Source organism: Bufo bufo, chromosome 7 (assembly GCF_905171765.1).
Source record: "Bufo bufo chromosome 7, aBufBuf1.1, whole genome shotgun sequence".
Classification (NCBI taxonomy): Eukaryota; Metazoa; Chordata; class Amphibia; order Anura; family Bufonidae; genus Bufo; species Bufo bufo.
The window spans coordinates 225,514,730-225,531,992 of NC_053395.1; the positions used below are offsets into that span (position 1 = coordinate 225,514,730).

Consider the following 17,263-nt stretch of genomic DNA (forward strand, 5'->3'; position numbering starts at 1 on the left):
ACCTACTCATTCAAAGAGTTTTCTTTATTTTCATGACTATGAAAATTGTAGATTCACACTGAAGGCATCAAAACTATGAATTAACACATGTGGAATTATATACATAACAAACAAGTGTGAAACAACTGAAAATATGTCATATTCTAGGTTCTTCAAAGTAGCCACCTTTTGCTTTGATTACTGCTTTGCACACTCTTGGCATTCTCTTGATGAGCTTCAAGAGGTAGTCCCCTGAAATGGTTTTCACTTCACAGGTGTGCCCTGTCAGGTTTAATAAGTGGGATTTCTTGCCTTATAAATGGGGTTGGGACCATCAGTTGCGTTGAAGAGAATTCAGGTGGATACACACCTGATAGTCCTACTGAATAGACTGTTAGAATTTGTATTATGGCAAGAAAAAAGCAGCTAAGTAAAGAAAAACGAGTGGCCATCATTACTTTAAGAAATGAAGGTCAGTCAGTCAGCCAAAAAATTGGGAAAACTTTGAAAGTAAGGGCTATTTGACCATGCAGGAGAGTGATGGGGTGCTGCGCCAGATGACCTGGCCTCCACAGTCACCGGACCTGAACCCAATCGAGATGGTTTGGGGTGAGCTGGACTGCAGAGTGAAGGCAAAAGGGCCAACAAGTGCTAAGTATCTCTGGGAACTCCTTCAAGACTGTTGGAAGACCATTTCAGGGGACTACCTCTTGAAGCTCATCAAGAGAATGCCAAGAGTGTGCAAAGCAGTAATCAAAGCAAAAGGTGGCTACTTTGAAGAACCTAGAATATGACATATTTTCAGTTGTTTCACACTTGTTTGTTATGTATATAATTCCACATGTGTTAATTCATAGTTTTGATAACTTCATAGTCATGAAAATAAAGAAAACTCTTTGAATGCGAAGGTGTGTCCAAACTTTTGGTCTGTACTGTAGTTCTATATTTACCTCCTTACTTCTCTGCTTTTGCATGTGGGATAAATAATATATCTATCTAGCTATCAGGCCACCCCTCATCTTTTTTTTCTACACTACATGACCCTAATTTTGATAGTCTTTCTGGGTACTGTAGTCCACCCAAGCCATAAATCACTTTAGTTGCCCGTCTTTGAACCCGCTCAACCTCTTTCTTGTGCACTGATGTACAGAACTGTAAATACTCCACGTGCACTCCGTTTAATGCACATCATGATCTTGTTAGCCTTGGCTGCAGCAGTCTAACTTGCTAAAGTTACATTTACTGTCAACTAAAATTCCTGGGTCCTTTTCCTTGTCAGTTTTACCCAGTGTTGTCCACTTAGTATGTACCATTGTGTGTGTATTGCACACTGAAGACCTTTAAGACGGGCTAAGAGAGGCCAGGAAACTAGAAAACTTCTAGGCATGTATCAAAGAGCTCTGCTCCACTGAGGACATGAACAGGGTGAGATGTGTCGTGTGATTACCACCTCTCTTTGGGTCATACAGGCATCAGCCAGATACCATGTTGGAAACTGGTCAATGAGGAGCTCGCTCATTTGTTCACGGCCTAGGTGGCTGTTACTTACTTCACTCCATATGTTATTTTCTGTACATATATTTTATGTATTCTACTGTAGTTTCGTAAACTTTTTATGCATCTAAGCATGGTTAAACCTATCTTATTCCCAGATCTGGTGACATATTATGGTGATATCTGTTCATGTGTTCCATTGTATGCTGTGTGGGCTGGTTCTGAGATACTGGTGGTGTGTATCTAGGGCCATGTGTCGGTGTGGCAGAGCGCATCTGCCGCTGTGTTGTGCGTACTGGTCATGGATACTCTGTGGTGTGAACATGACCACTGTGTATGTCTCTCCTCTCTATTCAGTGAGGCAGGGGTTAATTGCCCTTGTTTGCAGTGTATTCTGTTCCATGTAGAGGTTAATTCCCCTTTTCTGTTTGTTTGCACATGTTGAAGCTTTGGGCTAATGAGCTCCGCTACATGTTCTGTGTGTGTATCCCACTCCTTGGCTGAGCAACAGCAATAGTTCCTGCATCTGCTTCTGTTGCTCTGTTCTCTGTCCAGTCTTTGCCAGTCTGTATGTCTGACCTGTGTCCGTTGTCATGTCTGACTTGTTCCTGCCGTGATCTGTCTGCGTCTCCCTGTTTGTTTGGTCTCAGTTTATTTCTCTCCATGTGTTGTCATCCAGTCCGGTGTTTTGCTCCTGTTTCAGTCTGCCTGTTGTGGTGTTGCAGAGCCCTCTGTTCTAGTCTTCGTTCCAGTTCAGACTATGCCTGAGGTTTCATGCACTTTCTGATCCCGCTTGTGTTTCTGAGTCCTAGGGTCATCTGCTAAGTACACTTGGACTATCCCAGGGAGGTAGCAGTCTGGTCGCTAACCCACAACGAAGTCTACATTCCTGTATAGGGTAAATACCAAGGAGGCAACAGAATAACACTCATAGCGTTTGGCTCTAAGGGAGTAGCAGTACTCACTAACTTTGTGTTAGTTACACAGTTTAGTATTGTCTACCAAATTGATCGCTTACTGTGCAGTCTCTAGTGCATCCTCTAATACTGTGCCTGTTGCTGTACCTACTGTCCCTGTAAGTTAGTGCCCTACACCACAGAGAAACCCTTTGTGACCTATACTGTCATAGTGCCCCCATCAGTTATATTGCTCCCTTAGTAGCATCAACTAATTAACAGTGCCCTCTTCTGTGTCCACACACAGCAAAAACCTCCCCTAAGTGCCCTAATCTCAAAGCCACTGTCACTGCACCAAACCAATCTGAATTCAGTTCCCAGAGCCTTGTAGGCCTATCAGTGACCTGCAGTCTACAGGAGGCTATGCTGGAGCAGATCCCCATCCACCATAGTACTCAGCTGTGTTCACATCATACTCGACAACAATACAATTAAAGGGACACAGGGGTCAAAGGGATGGTTTAAACCGTGTAACTCTTCCCTTCTGTATTAGCCCAAATGCTCCATGGTCATTTTGACAAGCAATTTAAGGGTGGTTTTTACATGATTCTGTTTCCTGCAGGTGTAAAGAACAAATTACAAGAAAAAGAAGAATGTACCTTTCTGAGGGTCAATCACACTATGTTGTCCCATACGTGTTAACAATGGGGTAACACCACCACTGGGCTCCAGGTGACTCACTGGAATATAGGAATGATAGACACTTCTGGACAGATGGGGAAAGCCTAAGAACAGACAATAAAGAATTGTTTTACTGCACCATAATTAAAATATGAATAATAATAATATATAATTTAAAAGAGCAGGAAATATTGAACAGAAAAAAAAAAGGCATTACACTGATAAATCATGTACAACGTGGCAGATACGGTGGCAGCACGTCGGGGCCCATCTTCTTCCACTTATTTACAAGCTGTGATAGTTGCCAAAGGGGGTGCTACTAGGTACTAATCATGCAGGGTGCCCAAACTTTTGCTTCGGGACCTCTTACAATTTCAAAATAACAAAAAAGTAATGGATGAAAATAAAAAATAGTCTTTTCTTAAAATACAAAAGGAAACGAGTCATCTTTAAACTTTATGCCTTTTGGAGATCATTTCATCTTCAACTTGCTTAACTGTTCACAGTAACAGTAATTTTGACCAGGGGTGCCCAAACATTTTCATGTCACTGTATACTTGTATAGAAACTGCCATTTTCTTACACTATTGGCCTGTTCTAACGATACATGCCATTAGTTTATAAAAGCAATACAGAGATAAGCCACACTCCATAGCTGGCATACAGTGTACAATTTCCAGTATCAGAGTGTTAAAGGAGTTATCCAATCCCTATAATGCCCAGGCCACTCATATAGGTTATACTTACCCCGTTCCCAGGCACCCGCGTCGCTCCTGATGCCCGCCACTGCATCTCCCCGTCACGCGGATCAAAACATCCAGCGATTGGGAAGGAAGGGGGGGGGGGGGGCAGCCAATAGCAGGGCATAACGGGGACGAGCCTCCCTAGTGTCACGAGTGAGACTAGGGAGGCTCGCCCCAGTTGCCGCCTGCTATTGGCTGCTCCCCCAGTCGCCGGATGTTTTGATCTGTGCGATGGGGAGATGCAGCGGCGGACATGCGGGTATTATAAGCGACGCGGGTGCCTGGGAACGGGGTAAGTATAACCTATATGAGGGCCCAGGCATTTTGGGGGGGCATTATAGGTGGATAACCCCTTTAAAGAACATCTGTCTGTAGGATTGACCCTATTAAACCAGGCATAAGTCCTGGTAGAGTTGATCTTGGTGAGTAAACCTTCCTCATCTACGTTCCTCCGTCATAACAATTGCTTGCTCTGGTCGTCTGTTAAAAGGATTTCTGAACATTTCTGTGCAACTGCTTAGTGATTCGAGGTGCTGCAGGCTGGTTGTTTCACATATGATCAGCGTAATGCAAGTGGTATATACTGAAATGCATCAAAAGCTCTGCCACATCCAATGAATAGAGACGGCAAGACTGCAACAGCAATGAGGGGATACCTAGGCAAGCGCTTATTTTAGCTTTTTATAGGGCGAACTCCTAGGTGGGCAGAGGAGGGGACCCTGCTGGAGTACTTGAGGTTACTTATTATCATATGTATAGCAACTGAACTGATATTCAGCAGCACATTTGTCCAAACCTCAATCTTCCAGTAAAGGTTGACCTTTGCCTAGAGATAAATATTCTATTCTTCTTCTTCCTTCTGCACTGAGAGATTACGGAATTACCAAGTGTAATTGTGCCAACTCCCATAAATCCTCAAAAATGTTTTACCTGACTGTGAATGCAGTCCTAGAGGCGACGGGTAACACTTTGCTGTGCAGAATGGTGGCAACTGCCCTGTAGATGGCATAAGGCGCCCACCAGTATTTCTAGTCGAAATACGCCCAGCGTCCAGGGTCAGACCCGACAACCCCAAGGGTGGCATATTTACAAATTCACGGCCATCCATCTTTATACAGGATACTTGTATGGCACCATAGTCCAGAGACCCACTGAGGGGAAAAAAGGGGGGAAAAAAAACACAATATTAAGCCATTTCAGTATAATAGAGGTAAAGGTGCCAGCTAAGGTTATTACTACACAGCAATATGGGTGTGTGAAACAATGTGTCTACATCACATGACAATGCCACAAGCACTTAGACATATTTTATGACAAAACTATCATATAAAAAATAAAGTAAAATATATCACCAGACATAAAAAACATAAGGAATACACAGAAAATATAAAGACAGCAGCCATGTAGTGTAAAAAACAACAACACTATTTTATAAACACTAGTAATATATTAAATAAACCCCTTCTACCCCAGGCGATTTTTTGTTTTTATTTTCGACTCTCTGCCTTCCCGGAGCCATAACCTTTTTATTTTTCAGTTCACATAGATGATTGAGGGCTTGTTTTTTGTAGAACTGGTTGCATTTTCTAATGGCTGGGTTTCTTCAGACAGACCCAGGCTATTACCACAAATGAATGGCGCCCCAATCTCGGCGCGGGGTTCAGGACTCGGGGGTGCAGTGCTCTAGGGGAAAGCCGCCTCAAATGCTGTGGTCACAACGGACCACAGCATGAGGGGTTAAAAGTTTGCAGTTGGTGTTATCGCCAATCTCAGACATTAGCCCCAGGTGTATGGAATATAATGCGCAGGTGCCAGAAAGGCTGGAGTGCAGAACACGACTGACATCGAGGGAGAGGATGGGGGAGGCGCTGGAATCGGCTTGAAGCAGCGGGGTGTGAGCACTTCGGAAGCTCAAACCTGTTCACATGCGCACTTTGTGCCTAATCTGCATATAGATTAAATTTGTATCTGGAAGATAAAGACCGGATTTCCACTGTACATGTACAGCGGAGGTCAGAAAAGGGTTAAAGAATCACTGTACTTTCATATAATCTCGTTTCATTTAATAGAGAGAATGGTGTTATTAGCAAAAATCTGCCTGTGTCCACCTTAAAAAAAAAAAGCTGTAAAGTCCTGGCCACTAGGGGTCTCACTTCCCCCTAATTTGCAGTCCGCAGCCTGTTGTCAGGCAAGATTCGTCCCAATTAAGGGCTGTATTACACCAACAGATTTTCTGACCAATCATTGGTCACATGGCCATTTACACACACAGATCTTTTGTTATATACACCAACTATTGGTCCCATTGGACAGAAACTGGTCAAATAATCTGCTGGTGTAACATAGCCCTAACAGAGACTCCGAAGACGGCAGAGAGGAAGGGGGGGCATGTCAGAGCTCACCGAGAACCTGAGCCGGAGAACTGCTTCTACACCGAAGATTATAGGAGTTTCCTGCGTGTCTCTAAGTGCGATTTCTCCCTCCTCATCTGTTCTGAGCTCCAGAGCTGAAGACAAGCATAGTGGGAAGTAAAGGACAGAATGTCACAGCAGTACAGTGTTTCTCTGAAGGGAGATGCCCCCTGCTTTGAGAAATGCATTTAGCTGTGCAGCTGAAAGTGAATAATATGGCTGAAACTTAGATTGTGAGCCCCATTGGGGACAGCTCAACGCTAATCTCTGTAAAGCACTGCAAAATAAGTCAGTGCTAAACAGGTAAGTAAAATAAAATAAACAAAAAGACATTATGGAATCCCAAAAAGGACACATACCTTCCCATTAATAACTATACAAAGAAGCACAGCCATTCTGCAATTTTTTTTTTTTTTATCAGGTATGCTTTAAAGCCTTGTCAGGGCATTTATGCTATCTTATAGCAGTACAGGATACAGGTGGAGATGATGAACTTGGGGATATTATTTTTTCAATAACTTAAAGGGAACCCGTCACCTCCAAAAACCATCCCAAGCCGCCAGCAGTACCTGACAGTAGCCAGCAGAGTTTTTCCCGACTATAATTTTTTTTCTTGAAGACCGATGCGGCTAAAGTTCAGAAAACTTTTTATCACCTGCCGGCGCGCTTCTCTAGTCATGCTTCAAGTCAAGATAACCACGCCCCCTTCCCTGCCCCTTTGCTGTGTGTGTGTGACAGTGTGTGTGAGTCTGGTGGCGCAGCGCCGGGTGGAGAGGGTATGGGTGGGCTCAGGACGGTATGGGTCTGGCCATTAAAAGCACCTGCGGGGCTGCGCCCCCCCCCCCCACCGGTCGCACCCTCTGCGACGGCAATAGTTACGCCCCTGGTGCTAAATGTTTTACACTGCAGACACCATGAGGCAGAGTCCATGATTGGAGACACCGCTGAGCACTGACTTAACCCCTCAGATAGCGTTGTCGGGCAGAAGCGCTGCCTGATGCCTTCTGAAGGCTCTGTGGCCTGCCATAACAAAGTGCCCATCACAAGACTTGCTTCTTCTATAGGCTGCAGTGGTAAATCATTGCAGTCTATGGTAGAACCGATCAGACGATCACATGTTACAGTCCCCTAGGGGGATTAAAAATAAATGTATCACCCCTTCCCCATAAAAAAAACTTAAATAATAAAAAATAAACATCGCTGGTATCACCATATCCAAAACGGCCAAGTTATTAAAATATGAAAGTGTTTTGAACGGTCGCTAGAGTAATGGAAAAAAATAAATCACTTCCCCCAAAAAAAATTTATAAAAAAGGTGATCAAAAAGTCACACACCCGAAAATGGTTTAAATGAAAAATGTGGTATCTCTGTAATCGTACTGACCTACAGAATGAGGTTAACATTTTTACTGCATAGGGAATACCATAAAAATGAAACCCATAAAACTGTGGTGGAATTTTTATTTTATTTCAATTCCCCACCATTTAGAAAGTTTTCCCAACTACAGTACAACTTGTCCCACAAACAGCTAACCCTCATACAGCTATGTGAACAGAAAAACATAAACAGTTATGTATCCTGGAGTAAAAAAATGAAAAATAAAAAAAATAAAAATAGAATGTGCTGCATAAAGAAGGGGTTAATCTGCCCACATGTTTATTTTTACATAGAGAGCCAGCAATGCAGAAGTCACATTTGGTCACTATCTGTACACAGTCTTACATGTGCCAAGCACTGACAGGTTGTAAAATCTTTGCATAATAAATATCTGACTTTCATTCTTGTGCAGTTCTGGAGACAAATATCAGGACCAGATGGCGCTCAATAAGGCACTGGTTTCCCAAGGACTGAAACCGCTCTCATGTAAGTGGTTTGTCTACATCCAAACCCCAAAAATATAAATACTATGGCCAGCTGATGTTTTTAGCACCTTCCAGAAATTTGAGACAATAACCTTTTTAAAATAATCTTTTTAAACCTATTGATGTAATTTTTCAGCGTCCAATCAAATTTGGATTTTACTGTAGATGATGCACATGCCGATTGTGAAATGACAACCAATGCTGTGTCTAGCAATGACCAAATACACTTTGCTGGAAAGGACTATGATCCAGAAGACTCCAGTGAATCTGACTGCAAGGCACACAATTCGGGACATTTATCAACTGTTTTACTCCACTATTGTGACATGGCGCACTCTATTTTACGAGCTCACCACGTTTTAACCCCTTCCCACACCATGCCATAAATGCACAGCATGGCAAGTATTACTTTCCCACACCATGCAATACATTCACGACATAGCGATGGTGCCGACTCAGGGACTGAGCTGCAGCCATCAGCAATGGGTATCAGCTGTAACATACAGCAGACACCCTGCTGCAATGGCCGAGATCGGAGCTAGTGTCAATCCCAACTGATTAACGCCTTAGATGCCACTGTCAGTAGTGACTGCGGAATCTATGGGGTTTACAGAGGGAATGGGCTCCCTCTCTCCCTCATCAGGCCCCACCACGACACTCTCCTATTCCGGTTCCTCAGGAAAACAACAGAGGATTAAAGGGGTCAAGATTAATAAGTCCCAAGTCGACATCTTATATAGGAAACACTGCCCAACTCAGGAAGATACCCAAGGAATATAAAATGTTACAATAGCCGAAATAGAAAACTGCAGCTAATACCCCTAGGGTGTAAGTACCACTAATGATAAGCAATTCATAATCCATATCCATGTAGGCAACAGGGACCAATACCCAAAGTCAACAGATAATATCAAAAACATAACAGCAGGAAGGGCATGCTGAAGATGTGATCACAATCAAACGGCTCATAGCAGAGCCACTCACAGTGTCCAGCGACTGGGATGGAGGTGTGGTAGTGAACGCCAAAAATAAAAAACATTTACAGAATTCACCTCCCAAAAAAATTTCATAAAAAGCAATCAAAAAGCCAAATGTACTCTAAAACGATACCAATAAAAACAACAGTTTGTCCTGCAAAAAAAAGCAAGCTCTCACAGAACTCAACGAAAAAAGTCAAAAAGTTATGGCTCCTAAATCCATTTCAGCAAATTCCATGTTACAAATACCCAGATGCGGTTCCTTCCCCTCTGAGCGCTGCCGAGTTCCCAAACAGCAGTTATGACCATATTTAGGGTATTTCCGTACTCCGGAGAAACAGCATAAAAAATTGTGTGGTGCTTTTTCTCCTTTTAGACCTTGCAAAAAAAGAAAAGTTTGGTGCTAAAGCAACGTATTGTTGGAAAAAAAATGGAATTTTTCAATGTTAATAAATTCTATGAAACACCTGTGGGTCAAAACCACGGTTAGACTAACATGCAGTTTTTTACTGTAGCTAGCTGACATTAATTAAATCATTTCCACTATGCAGAACATTAGGGGTTAAACGAGACTGCTAAACTGACTAAATTGAAAATCGCATCCTGAATGCATGTCAGGACTGCAGTGTGTGCATGAGGCCTTAGGGCTGTTTCACACTAGCGAGTCTAGTCCATTGCGGGTGTGAGCCTCCGCTCTGGACTTGCAGGAGCGCACGGCATCATCATGATTTATAATGCTGTGTGTCTCTGCATGGCCTTATTTCCACAGAATCATAGTGACATAAAGCTGTCAGTAGGATTCTGTAGAAATAAGGTCAAACAGAGGCACATAGCATTATAAATCATGATAATGCCGCCCGCTCCTGCAAGTCCAGAGCGGAGGATCGCACACGGAGCATGATTCCCGCAATGGACTCGCTCGTGTGAAACAGCCCTTAGGCCCCTTTCACACGAGCGAGTATTCCGCGCGGATGCGATGCGGGAGGTGAACGCATTGCACCCGCACTGAATACTGACCCATTCATTTCTATGGGGCTGTGCACACGAGCGGTGATTTTCACGCATCACTTTTGCGTTGCGTGAAAATCGCAGCATGCTCCTCTTTGTGCGTTTTTCACGTAACGCAGGCCCCATAGAAATGAATGGGGTTGCGTGAAAATCGCAAGCATCCGCAAGCAAGTGCGGATGCGGTGCGATTTTCACGCACGGTTGCTAGGAGACGATCGGGATGGAGACCCGAACCTTATTATTTTCCCTTATAACATGGTTATAAAGGGAAAATAATAGCATTCTGAATACAGAATGCTAAGTAAAACAGGGCTGGAGGGGGTTAAAAAAAATAAAAAAATCATTTAACTCACCTTAATCCACTTGCTCGCGATGCCCGGCATCTGCGTCTGACTCTTTTACTGTATAGGACCTGTGGAGAGCATTAACTATAGTTTAAGGACCTTTGATGACGTCACTCCGGTCATCACATGGTACGTCACATGATCTTTTACCATGGTGAATCACCATGGTAAAAGATCATGTGACGTACCATGTGATGACCGGAGTGACGTCATCCCAGGTCCTTAAACTATAGTTAATGCTCTCCAAAGGTCCTATACAGTAAAAGAGTCAGACGCAGATGCCGGGCATCGCGAGCAAGTGGATTAAGGTGAGTTAAATGATTTTTTATTTTTTTTAACCCCCTCCAGCCCTGTTTTACTTAGCATTCTGTATTCAGAATGCTATTATTTCCCCTTATAACCATGTTATAAGGGAAAATAATACTATTTACAGAACACCGATCCCAAGCCCGAACTTCTGTGAAGAAGTTCGGGTTTGGGTACCAAACACGCGCGATTTTTCTCACGCGAGTGCAAAACGCATTACAATGTTTTGCACTCGCGCGGAAAAATCGCGGGTGTACCCGCAACGCACCCGCACATTTTTCCGCAACGCCCGTGTGAAAGGGGCCTTAGGGTTTCTGTTGCATTGGTACCTCAGGGGTGACATGGCACCGAAACCCATACCAGGAAAATCCAAATGCTACTTCCCTTCTGAGCCCCGTTGTTTCTCATGTTAACCCTTGTAAAAGAAACTTTGAGCTAAAACTACATATCAATATTTACATGCCATTTTTGTTTTTCATGCCCCAACCCTAGTAAACTATGAAACACCAGTAGGGTCGAAATGCGGACTGCACCTCTATATTACTTCCTTGAGGGGTATAGTTTCCAAAATGGGACTTTTTGGGGGTGTTTCTTACGTTCTGGCACCAAAAGGCCTCTGCAAACCTAAAATGGTGCAGGAAAAACTCCCTAAAAACGGAGACCTCAACATCTAAAAAAAATATATATATATAAAAGTCAAACTAGCGGCTCCTCCACCTGTTGCAAAACTACAACTCCCATCATGCCCGGACACCCTACAGCAGGGATGCTCAACCTGTGGCCCTCCAGCTGTTGTAAAACTACAACTCCCAGCATGCTCGGACAGCCTACACCTATCAGCTTACAACAGGGCATGATGGGAGTTGTAGTTTTACAACAGCTGGAGGTTGGCCATCCCTGTCCTACAGCTATCAGGGCATGCTGAAAGTTGTGGTTTTGTAACGAGCTTAAAATCTGTGACCCAAAGGGTTAACAAACTTCCTAAAAGCCATTTTGAAAATGTATAAAATTGCTGCTAACCTTGTAAGCCTTTTAACCTCTCCAAAAAATAAAAAACACGATTGAAAAATGAGGCCAACACAAAGTGGACATATGGTAAATTCTAATTTGGACATTTTCCAAATTTTAATTCAATTTTGGATTTACCACTAACAAACTACCCTTTGGACTACTATGGGGGGAATTTATTATAAGGGTAATTTTTTAATTAAATTTTCCTTGAATCTGCATTGGAATACTCTGCGCCAAATTTATCAAATGGTGCACGTGGTTGATTAAATTTGGCTTAGCTTTAAACTTAAAGGCTATTTAAACCTTTGGTGGCATTTCTTTTTATTATTGCATTATACTCATTTTGAGCTAAAAATCTTTTTTTCAGTTGGTCTTTATTAAAAATGATGAGCCGTTTTCCCTGCACAGCTTTGAGTTTATCTGCTAGCAGCATCTGTATTTTCTCTCTGCTCTGTCAGGCAGGGAGCTGACGGGCTCCTTATCTCTGCTCTCTGACCTTATAAACACTCATTATAGCTCAGTCCTTATCTTACTTACGCCTCCGTCACACGAACGTGTGCTGCCCGTTGCCGTATTGCAGACCGCATTTGCGGATCCGCAATACATGGGCACAGTTCCGTGGGCATTCCGCATCACGGATGAGGACCAATTCACTTCAATGGGTCCGCAAATCCAGAGATGCGGAATGGTGCCGAAAGGAAGCACAGAACGGAAACCCACGGAAGAACTACGGAGTGCTTCCGTGAGAGTTTCGTCCCGTACTTCCGTTCCGCAAAAAGATAGAACATGTCCTATCTTTTTGCGGAACGGCCGGATCGCGGACCCATTAAAGTGTGGCTGCCCCACGGTCGGTGTTCGTGTGCAGGCGGCCTTATACGAATGTGGCTTAAATAAGTGTTTATGACCTTTTAGCAATTTAGAGATAAGGTTTATTAGATGACCGGCGCAAAGTAAAAGTGAAACACCAATTGAAAAAACTGTTTTTAGCCCAAAATGATTAAAATGCAATCATAGGGGAAAAAAATAATAATAATTTCCCCAAAAAGGTGTACATAACCTTTAACACTTATTTCTAGAAATGCTAGGCCAGTTTTCTACACCACCCCCTATTGGAGTAGATTTGAGACTTTTTTTGCATATTAAAAGGGGTTCTGCACTTTAATTTAACTGATGATCTATCCTCTGGATAGATCATCAGCTTCTGATCGGCGGGGGTCCGACACCCGGGACCCCCGCCGATCAGCTGTGACCATTCAAGTGAAAGGAGCTTAGCCCCGCCCATACTAGTCGTGACGTCAGTGGGCCGGCAGTAAACAGTGAGAAGGCCGCAGCGCTGCTGGAGCGCCGCTGCCTTCTCAAACAGCTGATCGGCGGGGGTCCCGGGTGTCGGACCCCCGCCGATCAGAAGCTGATGATCTATCCAGAGGATAGATCATCAGTTAAATGAAAGTGCAGAACCCCTTTAATAACATAGCTAACAACACCCACTTTTCAGAACAGGAGTGAGTGGTGTAAAAATACAAAAAAAAGAGCCACAAAAGTTTTGTGCAAATGACTGTGCTTTTCGACTATTTGAATACAGAATTCTGGATTGCAGAATATGTCCCAAAAATAAATTTTAAAAATCGCTTGGATATGAAGTAAAAGCATTCCAAAGTGATTAGCACATAAAGTGACACGTCAGAATTGAAAATTGGGGCTGCATCCTGAGGACCAAAACAAGGCTTCAAAAGTGGTGAGAAAAGGGGCAGATTTAGCGGGAGGAGTGTGGTCTCATACAGTCCATCAGATTTAGGGTACCCTGACAGGTGGTAGTTGCAGATTTTTTGGTGTGAATTATGGTGCGGATTTTGTTGAGACTTTCTTTAGGAGAATCTCTCCATTAAATTTGATGGGAAATGGACTCTGCCGTGGAAAATGCTGCAGAAAAATCTGCAACAAAGTCCACATGGATCTTTCTGCAGCGTTTTCCACTGCAGAATCAATTTCCCATTGAAGTGAATGGAGAGACTGTCATACAGGAAATTCACGACACAGCATTATTTACAATGTAGAATGTAAATTCCGCAGCGGAACACAATACAGGGAGAGAGAAATGTCCGCCCCTAGGAGAACATGAGGAATGTCTTGGTGTTGCAGACGTTTCTGCCACATGCGAGAGCACCCTTACTATAATTTAGGTCAGGAGCTGGCTCCTAGCTCGTGTAGATTTCAGTTTCTTGCACACTGAAAGCCAGAAGATGCGGCAAATGTATTAAGAGGCTCGAACCAATCTTAGTAAATCTGCCCAAATGTCTCTGGTTCCATGTTAACTCGTGTTACCAGGCAAGCTACACCGATTGTGACACTGTCCACAAGTCATGGTACAACTCAAGACGAGGCAAATATAACATAATATGTTACCAAATTGAGAAAGTCAGCGTACATTCAGGACTCGGACATCCAGAATGTCAGGACTCTTGAGCATCAAGCTCAAACAGAGTAAAATGTCAAAGTTCAGAAGATGTGGTTGATGCTCTTACCAGACCAGTGATACCACCATCTCATTCACCTTCTGCTCCACTGCTTCCAAGTGTAATAGAGGACCAAACCAAGAACATCATTTATGGTCAAAATGTTGGAGCATCTATGGGAGGTCATGCATATACTTCTCATGCTGGCCCTATGCTGCCATCACCCCTCACATGAGGGTACGCACCGCCATCACCCCTCACATGAGGGTACGCACCGCCATCACCCCTCACATGAGGGTACGCACCGCCATCACCCCTCACATGAGGGTACGCACCGCCATCACCCCTCACATGAGGGTACGCACCGCCATCACCCCTCACATGAGGGTACGCACCGCCATCACCCCTCACATGAGGGTACGCACCGCCATCACCCCTCACATGAGGGTACGCACCGCCATCACCCCTCACATGAGGGTACGCACCGCCATCACCCCTCACATGAGGGTACGCACCGCCATCACCCCTCACATGAGGGTACGCACCGCCATCACCCCTCACATGAGGGTACGCACCGCCATCACCCCTCACATGAGGGTACGCACCGCCATCACCCCTCACATGAGGGTACGCACCGCCATCACCCCTCACATGAGGGTACGCTCCGCCATCACCCCTCACATGAGGGCACACGCCGCCATCACCCCTCACATGAGGGCACACGCCGCCATCACCCCTCACATGAGGGCACACGCCGCCATCACCCCTCACATGAGGGCACACACCGCCATCACCCCTCACATGAGGGCACACGCCGCCATCACCCCTCACATGAGGGCACACATAGTCATCAGTAAACTGACTGCGCATGCCTGGGCCCAGCACTGACGCGAGCTGTCACGGGATTTCAGAGAGCAGAGTCCATGATGTCAGGGCACAGGGCTGAGATGCTGCAATCAATACTGGTTGCAGAATTTGCGGAGTTAGGGCTTGTTCACACGAACGTGTGAAGACTGTGCTGTGGACCGCAAATTGCAGTCCGCAATGCATAGGCACCATCCGTGGGGCAGTCAAATGGGGATCGCAGACCCATTCACTTGAATGGGTCCGCTATCCCTCCATTCAGTAAAAAGATAGAGCACGTTCTATCTTTTTGCGGTGCAGAGGCACGGAACAGAACCCCAGAAAGCACTCCGTAGTGTTTCCGTTCCGTACTTTCATTCCGCATCGGAATTCACACGAAACAGTGCCCGTGTATTGCGGATCCGCAAATGCGGTCCGCAATACGGCAACGGGCAGCACATGTTCGTGTGAATTTTGAGTGTTAGACCCTGCCTCTGTCACCCAAACATGGCAGACCGAGAGGCCTTAGGGTCCATTCACACGTCCGTTGTTTCTTTCCTGATCTGTTCCGTTTTTTGCGGAACAGATCTGGACCAGATCTGGACCCATTCATTTTCAATGGGTCCTGAAAAAAATCGGACAGCTCAATGTCTGATTTTTTTTCAGGACCCATTGAAAATGAATGGGTCCAGATCTGGTCCAGATCTGTTCCGCAAAAAACGGAACAGATCAGGAAAGAAACAACGGCCGTGTGAATGGACCCTTAGACTGTCATAGCAACCAGCAATTGCATTGCCGGGAAGCCCCCTCCCACTTGTGAACCACTTAGATGCAGCGATCAGCACTGAACGTGGCATCTAAGGGTACTTTCACACTTGCGGCAGAGGAATCTGCCGGAACTGCCTACCAGATCCGTCAAAACGTATGCCAACTGAAGGCATTTGTAAGACTGATCAAGATCCTGATCCGTCTTACAAATGCATCGAAATGCCGGATCAGTCTTTCCGGTGTCATCCGGAAAAACGGATCCAGCATTTATTTTTTTCACATTTTTTTTCGGTCTGCGCATGGACGGATCCAGCATTCCGGTATTTTTAATGCTGGATCCTGCACTAATATGTACCTATGTAAAAACAAATATGCTGCATCCGGCATTCTGGCAAGTGTTCCGGATTTTTGGCCGGAGATAAAACCGGAGCATGCTGCGGTATTATCTCCGTCCTGAACAGTCAAAAAGACTGAACTGAAGACCAACGGATCGCTCTCCATTCAGAATGCATGGGGATAAAACTGATCAGTTATTTTCCGGTATTGAGCCCCTAGGACGGAACTCAGCGCCGAAAAAGCAAAACGCTAGTGTGAAAGTAGCCTAAGGGGTTAAAAAGCCAGGATGTGAGTTATTCAGACAGAAGCCTGGTTGTCAGTCACAGCAAGTCCCCTGCAGTGTTCATGCAAGCACAGCTGTGCCGACCAGATCCCTGCAGCGCACGGAGTATGGCGTTTTCTGTGAACATATGATAAAATGTTGTAACAAGCAAGTGTGGTTTTAAACTTCCTGACCTTAGGGCATTTTTTTCACGTGTCACAATTGCAGCACTTTGTTGATCGGCATGCCATGGACATAAATAGATCTTTCTCATAGGTTGAAGGAATGGGAATAATATAATAATTTTTTTTTACTTTATTGGAATCTGGGGTGTTTAAAGGGCATCTGTCAGCAGATCTGTCCCTATGACACCGACTGACCTGTTACATGTGCGCTTGGCAGCGGAAGGCCTCTGTGTTAGTCCCATGTACATATGTGCCCGCATTACTGAGAAAAATAATGTTTTTATTGTATGCAAATGAGCCTCTAGGAGCAACGGGGGCGTTGTCATTACACTTAGAGGCTCTGCTCTCTCTGCAACTGCTGCGCCCTCTGCACTTTATTGACAGGGTCAGGTGTGAGAACGTTTTCATTGCCGGTCAGGCCTCTTTCACACGGGCGTTGCATGAAAAGGTGCGGGTGCGTTGCGGGAACATGCGCGATTTTTCCGCGCGAGTGCAAAACATTGTAATGCGTTTTGCACTCGCGTGAGAAAAATCGCGCATGTTTAGGACCCAAATCCGAACTTCTTCACAGAAGTTCGGGCTTGGGATCGGTGTTCTGTAGATTGCTATTATTTTCCCTTATAACCATGTTATAAGGAAAAATAATACATTCTGAATACAGAATGCATAGTAAAATAGCGCTGGAGGGGTTAAAAAAAAAATA

The 17,263-nt window shown here is 44.6% G+C and overlaps 1 protein-coding gene across 2 annotated transcripts in view; it reads right to left on the minus strand.

The window, feature by feature from the left end:
- The window catches only part of TNRC18 (trinucleotide repeat containing 18), a 146,789-nt gene that overhangs the window by 111,274 nt on the left and 18,252 nt on the right, over positions 1 to 17,263 (minus strand). For both annotated transcript variants that reach the window (XM_040440936.1, XM_040440935.1), the window contains exons 2-3: positions 4,724 to 4,944; positions 3,029 to 3,154 (exon numbers count right to left, since the gene is read on the minus strand). In XM_040440936.1, coding sequence (XP_040296870.1) covers positions 3,029 to 3,154; positions 4,724 to 4,901 — 304 coding nt within the window. In that variant the 5' untranslated portion in view covers positions 4,902 to 4,944. The remainder of the gene's footprint in view (positions 1 to 3,028; positions 3,155 to 4,723; positions 4,945 to 17,263) is intronic.